Raw genomic sequence first — 7,803 nt, 5'->3', positions numbered from 1 at the left:
GCAAAGCCAGAACGACTCCATGAGAGGTGAGGCCAGGGGCGCGCCTTTGAGCGAGGGGACCTGCCTACACCTTTAAGTGCGGGCGCGCGCGGGGCCTGCGCCTTTAAGCACGGGCGCGCGCACGGCCCTGGGTTCCCGGCGAGGAGGCCGCGGGAGCGCCCGGACCCGGCCCGCCTGCCCGGCCCCCGCCCGGCCCCCGCCCCGGCCCCGGCGGGGGAGGGGTCTCTGAGCGCGGCCCCTCCCCCCTGCGCCCCCGCCTGTGCTGCGGTGCCCCCGCCCCGCGTGTCCGTGTCTGTCCGCGCCCAGGCCGCGCCCCACCCCGGCCCCCGGGGCTGCCTGGCCGCCCACCTCCCCCACTGCAGCCGCCCCCCTCCCTCTGGGCCAGCCCCCGCCGCAGCCCGGGAAGCAAGTCGGGACGCCGCCACCCCAGATCCAGGACCCGCACCCCGAAATCGGGGGCCTTCACCCCGAGATTGGCTCCAGAGATCTGGAAACCCAAGCCTGGGAGCCTGATTTGGGGCTGGGACCCCAAGACCTGGAGCCTGAACATCAATATCTGGGGTTGAAATCTCAACATCAGTCCCTGGGACCCCAAGATTTGGAGCCTGAACCCCAAGAATTGGAATATGGACCCCAAGATTTGGAGCCTGAACCTCAAGATTTGGCATCTCAAACCCCAAATCTGGAGCTGAACTCTGAGTTCTGTGCCTGGGACCTTGATATCTGAGACTGGATTCTCATTTCTATACCCTGGAACCCACTATTTGGGTGGGTTCTGAGACTTTAGGCCTCAGATTCCAGGATCTGAACCCTGGCATTCCAAAGGGCCTAAACCTGAGTTTGGGCCTGAAGTCCTTGCTGCAAACCTGAATACTGAAATTTGGGGCAAATCTTGACTCAGAGCCCCAGTATCTGAACCCAGCACCCCAGTATCGGATCCCAAGACTGGGCTTGGGACTCAGATCTTAAACTCTCCATTTGACTGTTTAGCATCCCAGGACTGGAGCTGGGAGACCATGACTCCAAGCAACCCAAACTGGGGCCTGGGTCTCTAAAATTGGACCCTTAGAGGCCCAATATTTGGAGACCTAGGACCCAAAGTATCAAGGTCTAGAGACTCCGTGGCCACAAATCTGAGCTGAGACACAACAGACAGTCCCTCTACAGAGACCTTGGGGACAGGGAAGGAATGACCAGGCACCCCCTCCAGAGCCCTGACCCCTGACCCCCTTGGAGCTTGAGGACTCTGCTCCCTGGGGTGGCTTCCAGCTCAGGTAAGACTACTGGGAGACCCCATGGTGGGGAGGGACTTGGGAGGAACTTTGTGACTGGGAGTGGAGGTAAGGATTACCAGGTCCCCCTGGGCACCTTTGGAGTTTCCCCAGGAAACAGATATCCCCTCACAAGGGTCTGCCTCCAGCTCCTGCTCTGCTTCAAACACTCTCTCTGGACATTTGGCCAGCCCTGCCCCTCTCTGACCTCCTCTTCCCCAGTTGATGGCATCTCCAGGTCTGTGACCCACTCACCACCACCCCCTCCCCCACCCCGGCTCTCCAGCGTCTTCCTACCATCTGTCTTATTTGATCATCTCCAGCTGCCTCTCCTGTCCACCATTCCGCTCTCCAGTCTCCTTTCTCTGCCTCTCCTCTCACTGACCATCTCTATTCACCTCTCCTCTCTCTGATCATCTTTGACACTTCTGTCCACTGTTCTTCTCTCTGGCTACCTCTGGCCACCACTCCTCTCAGTGACCGTCTCTGTCTGCCACTTCTGTCTTTGATCATCATCTTTAACCCCCCTGTCCACAGCTTCTCTCTCCAGCCACCTCTGTCTACTGTTTCACTCACTGACCACCTTGGACATCGCTGTCCGAGGTACCGCTCTCTAATCATCTTTCAGCAGCTCTCGTGCCCGTGTCTACCACTGACTCTAAGCCTTGACCTGTGACTGTCTCTGACCATCTTTGACATCTTTTTGTACTACCACTCTTCTCTCCAGCCGCTTCCATCCATCTCTCCTCTCTGACTTCCTTTATCCGCCTTTCCTCTCTCGGACCATCCTTCACCATCTCTCTTGCCCTCCACCCCCTCCAGCTGCCAGTCTGTGACCATCCTGGCCTTTACTGACCACCCCTCTTCTCCCTGTCTCTCTTGCTCATTGGTGTTCTCTGATCATTTCTAACATCTCTCGTTGCCTTTCCTCTCTCTCTGATGACTTCCCCCCACACCCAGCATCCTAACCAGCTGTCCCACGTCCAGCAGTCTCTGACATGTCTGTCCTCCCCTCCTCTCTCTGACTGCCTCTCTGCCTTTTGACCATTTTGGACCATCTTTGAGCATCTTTCCTGGATCTGACCACCCCTGGCCACTTCCCCTCTGTGTCCACTTCTGATCTCCTTGACCATCTCTAACCACCTCTGTTCTCTGGTCACGTCTGGCTACTTCTAATCATTCCCACCACCCTGACCAACTCTTCTCTCTTTGGCCATCTCTGAGTATCTCTCTTTGACCACGTCTAAAGCTCTCTGGCTTACCTTCTACCCACCCTGACTACTGATCCTGTTCTCTGTCTCTAACCGTTTCTAATCACCTCCCTTCCTTCTGACCATCTTTACACATTTCTGCTCCCTCGGTTCCCCTGTGAAACATCTCTCTGAGTCTTTGACCATCTCCTCTGGCTTTTGATCTGTCTGACCAGTCCTCTCTCTGACCATCTTTTACCAAGTCTTCTGCTCTGTGACCTTCTCTTCTGGTCTCAGACCACCCCAGCCCCCTTTAGCGCCCCCTTCTGGCCTCAGCCCGCCCTCACTGCCCCCTTCTTCCCTGCAGGCCGCCCCTGCCCGCGATGGCCGTCCTCCCTCTGCTCCTCTGCCTGCTGCCGCTGGCCCCCGCCTCGTCTCCGCCCCAGCCAGCCACACCCAGCCCGTGTCCCCGCCGCTGCCGCTGCCAGACACAGTCCCTGCCCCTAAGCGTGCTGTGCCCGGGGGCAGGCCTCCTGTTCGTTCCACCCTCTCTGGACCGCCGGGCGGCCGAGCTGCGCCTGGCAGACAACTTCATCGCGACCGTGCGGCGCCGCGACCTGGCCAACATGACGGGCCTGCTGCACCTGAGCTTGTCACGCAACACCATCCGCCACGTGGCCGCCGGCGCCTTCGCTGACCTTCGCGCCCTGCGCGCTCTGCACCTGGACGGCAACCGGCTGACCTCGCTGGGTGAGGGGCAGCTGCGCGGCCTGGTCAACTTACGCCACCTCATCCTGAGCAACAACCAGCTGGCAGCCCTGGCGGCTGGGGCCCTGGACGACTGCGCTGAGACACTCGAGGACCTCGACCTCTCCTACAACAACCTCGAACAGCTGCCCTGGGAGGCGTTGGGCCGCCTGGGCAACGTCAACACGCTGGGCCTCGACCACAACCTACTGGCTTCCGTGCCCGCCGGCGCCTTTTCCCGCCTGCACAAGCTGGCGAGGCTGGACATGACCTCCAACCGCCTAACCACCATCCCACCCGACCCACTCTTCTCCCGCCTGCCGCTGCTGGCCAGGCCCCGCGGCTCCCCCGCGTCCGCCCTGGTGCTGGCCTTCGGCGGGAACCCCCTGCACTGCAACTGCGAGCTGGTGTGGCTCCGGCGGCTGGCGCGGGAGGACGACCTCGAGGCCTGCGCCTCCCCGCCGGCCCTGGGTGGCCGCTACTTCTGGGCTGTGGGCGAGGAGGAGTTTGTGTGCGAGCCCCCCGTGGTGACACACCGTTCACCGCCCCTGGCCGTGCCTGCCGGTCGGCCGGCCGCCCTGCGCTGCCGGGCAGTGGGCGACCCCGAGCCCCGTGTGCGCTGGGTGTCACCCCACGGCCGGCTGCTGGGCAACTCGAGCCGAGCTCGCGCCTTCCCTAACGGGACGCTGGAGCTGCTGGTCACCGAGCCGGGTGATGGCGGCATCTTTACCTGCATCGCGGCCAACGCAGCTGGCGAGGCCACGGCTGCTGTGGAGCTGACCGTGGGCCCCCCGCCGCCCCCCCAGCTAGCCAACAGCACAAGCTGTGACCCCCCGCGGGACGGGGATCCTGATGCCCTTACCCCGCCCTCTGCCGCCTCGGTCTCTGCCTCCGCCAAGGCAGCTGATGCTGGGCCCCCTACCGACCGTGGCGTCCAGGTGACTGAGCATGGGGCTACAGCTGCTCTAGTCCAGTGGCCAGATCAGCGGCCTATCCCAGGCATCCGCATGTACCAAATCCAGTACAACAGCTCAGCCGACGACATCCTCGTCTACAGGTGCAGGGTCCAGGCGGTGGGGGGTTTGGGTGGGGGAGCGAGGTGGAGGGAGGGTTGGAAGAACACCTACTGATACCCAAGGCTGCAGCACTGGAAATGCGGCTGCAAGGTTACAAAGGCAGTCAGACAGCAGAGGTAAAAGAAATCAGGCAGAGAGGGTAAAAGAAATCTGGCAGCAGTGGTAAAAAGAAAGAAGGCAGCAAGAATAAATAGTAATCAGGCCAGAAGAGTAAAGAGATAATTGGGGGTGAGGGGCAAAGTTGAGGGGATACAAACCAACTTAAGTAGTAAAGAAAAACCGAGTATTTCCAGATGACAGGGCTAGACTCAATCCAGTCTGCAGGAAGAAAAAGAGATCAAGCGGGAGAGTACACGGATCATGGGAAAAATGCAGTGATGCAGGCTGGCTACAAAGGAACTCAGACCAGAGGTTAAAAGGAAAATGGGGGAGGAGGTTACATACCGATTAGGCTTTGGGTTTGTGCGGTGTGACTTGCTCCATGTGTTTGGAGTTCCAACGTGGTGACATCTCAACTTTTGGTTTTCTAAATCAAATTAAGCCTAGTTAACGCTCCACCTCTGGGTGAACAGGAATGTTCAGTCAGCCACTGCTGGGGACTTCCTTCTCCCTTCTCTTGTTGCAAACACGAAACTTGGGGTTTACACACCCCAAGAGGCGAGTTACATAACTTCTGCCCCCAAGCCAGAGAGCACACGGAACATCTGCTGTGGCCACATGTGGTCACTAGTGGTGGCTCTCATCCAGGTGTGCTGGCACATCTCACCCAAGTCCAGCCTTGCATGGACGCCTGTGGATGGCTGCCTGTTCTCAATGCCAGGCCGGGCCAAGGGTACAGTCCCTGACACCTGGCTGCAGAGGACTGGGCCTCCCAAGGCCTGGGGTCTTCACCTTGTAAACCCAGTACCTGGGTTCTCTGTGCCTCCCCAGAAGCCCAAACCTCAAAAGATGGTCACTTGATTTCCTTTTCAGTCCTGGAAATCCAACAAGCTTTTTCTACTCCCTTTTGCAGACAGCGGTACTCAGTAGATTCCATGGAGGGCTCACACCTGAAAATCACACGAGTTCTATCTACCTTGCCTTGCAGGGACGGGACAAATGCTCTCCTGGATCATCACCCTCCTAGAGATAGTCATGGAGTTCCCTCATGAAAGCAGTTTAGGAATAAAACAGATTATAAGACAAGTTAAATCTCCAACAGGGTGCCATGCTACAAAAGGAAATATAGTGGAATTGGGTACTAAGGATAAAAGGGAATGGGAACGATAAGGATAAATAGAAACCAGGCCAGAGAGATAAAAGAGAATCAGGGGACAGAACTGGAAAGAAATAAGGCAACAGGGAGAAAAAGAACTCAGCAGTGATGACTGAGGCACATCAGTTTAATGAAAATGGAGCCAGATGACAGGGCTCACTGGGAAGCAGGCTGTGGATATGGTAATAATAACACAGCAGCAGCAGTGGGGCTTGGGGGACATTCATTGGCAGGTTAGAAGGAAATCAGGCATCAGCACTATGGGGGAATCGGGCGGTTAGATTAGAGAGAATTCTAGGTTTAACACTAGAGGAAAGTCAGGCAGCTGGAAAAGGGAAACCAGGCACCTGCTGGAGGAAAGTCAGAGGAGCAGAGGGAAATTGGATGGGCGTGGCGGGGGGGGTGGGGTGGGCGGTGGCTAGAAGGAAATGGGCATCAGGTTAGAGGTATACCAGATGGCATTAGAACAAAACTGGGTGCTGAGTTGGAGAGATGTCTGGCAGCAGGGCTGGAGGGAACTGGGTGGTGGGCTGGCGGGAAATGGAGTAGTAAACTGGAGGGACTGGGGCCATGAGCTAGGGGAGAGTAGGGCAGGGGGACCAGCGTGAAGTCAGGCAGGAGAGTGGAGCAAAACGGGGCTGCAGAGCTAGAGGGAACTTGGGCTGCAGGCTGGTGGGAAATTGGGGGGCCGTGCAGGATGGGAAACAGGCAGTGGGGTATAAGATGAAACCCCACATGGGGGGCAGTGGGGCTAGCCGGGAAGCTGGCAGCGGCGCAGAGGGAATTTGGGCATTAAGGCCACAGGGAGATCCCATGGGTATTCGAGCAGCAGGAAAATGAGAGGGTGGGCTCGGGTGAAACAGGCCAACAGAACGGAGGGATGTCGGGCAGCTGATGGGAATCAGACCAAAGGGAATTCTGGTAGCGGTTACAGGGAACTCAGGGGCTAGGGTGAAATGAGACAGCGGCCTGGGGGGAAGTCCTCCAGCCCGGAGGGTCGGAGCAGAGTGCGGGGTGGGTGCTGGGCAGCCGGAGACCTGACTCGCAACTGTCTGTCCCTCCAGGATGATCCCAGCCGACAGCAGCTCCTTCCTGTTGACGGACCTGGCATCAGGCCGCACCTACGATCTGTGTGTGCTAGCCGTGTACGAGGACGGCGCCACGGGGCTGACAGCCACACGGCCCGTGGGCTGCCGCCGCTTCTCCACTGAGCCAGCGCTGCGGCCCTGCGGGGCCCCGCGCGCACCCTTCCTGGGCGGCACCATGATCATCGCGCTGGGTGGTGTCATCGTGGCCTCGGTGCTGGTCTTCACCTTCGTGCTGCTCATGCGCTACAAGGTGCACGGTGGCCAACCCCCGGGCAAGGCCAAGGCACCTGCGCCTGTCAGCAGCGTTTGCTCCCAGACCAATGGCGCACTGGGCCCCCCGCTGGCCCCGCTGGCTCCTGAGCCGGCCGCGCCCAGGGCCCACACCGTGGTCCAGCTGGACTGTGAGCCCTGGGGGCCCAGCCACGAACCCGTGGGACCCTAGCTTCGCGCCCACCTCTATGGCCCTTCTGGCGCCAGGGGTAGCAGGACCCAGACACCCCGTGGGACCTGGCTTCAGACTCACCAAATTGCTCACGGTTTTTAAAACTCTGATGGGGAGGGTGTCGCGGGCACCGGGGCACAACAAGAAAGTCCTATTTTTCTAAGCTTGGGCCTGGGCCCTTGCCCTTGTCTCTGTCTGTTGGGGTTGGGGGATCGTTCAGGGGTCTGGAGCTGGGATGCCCCCTCTGGGGAGAAAACCACCCCCCAGTTCTGTCTTGAAGTCCCTGGATGAGGCTGGGGTATGGTTATCCCTTTAAGCGACAGACATTGCTTGAGTGTCCTCTCTGGGCCTGCCCTGTGCTGGGTGATGCTGCAATGACTCAGGCAGCCCCCAGCCCCAACCCCTCAGACAGTGATAGCTCAGAGCGAGCAGAGTCGTGGTGAGGAGGGAAGCCTAGGAGACTGTAGGAGCCCCGAAAAGGGGCCTGTCTCAGCCCAGGATGTGGTCAGGGAGGGCTTCGTGAAGGAGACGTGATCTGAGAATGACATCTGAAGGAGATAAATGGGCAAAGAGCAGTGGGAAAGGTGTTCCAGGCAGAGGGACAGCCCAAGCAAGGGCTTAGGAAGTGCCAGGCACCGGGGGTGCCGTGGGAGAAGTGAGGCCGGAAGGGTGGGCAGGGTTCAGGACCTGCAGGCTGAGGAGTTCAGACTCTGGCCTGATAGTACTGGGGAGCC

The 7,803-nt window shown here is 59.3% G+C and overlaps 1 protein-coding gene across 1 annotated transcript; it reads left to right on the top strand.

Moving 5' to 3' along the window:
* Window positions 1-212: 212 nt before the first annotated feature.
* On the top strand, window positions 213-7,232 carry LRFN3 (leucine rich repeat and fibronectin type III domain containing 3). The gene is made up of 3 exons (XM_059044009.2): window positions 213-1,274; window positions 2,829-4,265; window positions 6,604-7,232. The coding sequence occupies exons 2-3, from the start codon at window positions 2,845-2,847 to the stop codon at window positions 7,067-7,069; spliced, it is 1,887 nt and encodes a 628-aa protein (XP_058899992.1). The 5' UTR covers window positions 213-1,274; window positions 2,829-2,844; the 3' UTR covers window positions 7,070-7,232.
* The last annotated feature ends 571 nt before the right edge of the window (window positions 7,233-7,803 follow it).

The sequence above is a fragment of the Kogia breviceps genome, chromosome 18, assembly GCF_026419965.1.
Source record: "Kogia breviceps isolate mKogBre1 chromosome 18, mKogBre1 haplotype 1, whole genome shotgun sequence".
In the NCBI taxonomy this organism is placed as follows: domain Eukaryota; kingdom Metazoa; phylum Chordata; class Mammalia; order Artiodactyla; family Physeteridae; genus Kogia; species Kogia breviceps.
Note: the sequence above shows the minus strand (reverse complement) of the source record. Positions and strands in the feature narration are given on the sequence as shown.

Excerpts from the sequence above, each read along its gene's own strand:
- LRFN3 (XM_059044009.2), top strand. The coding sequence starts at position 2,845 with ATGGCCGTCCTCCCTCTGCTCCTCTGCCTGCTGCCGCTGGCCCCCGCC. Across the intron at positions 4,266-6,603 it reads GACGACATCCTCGTCTACAG|GATGATCCCAGCCGACAGCA; the intron begins GTGCAGGGTCCA and ends CTGTCCCTCCAG.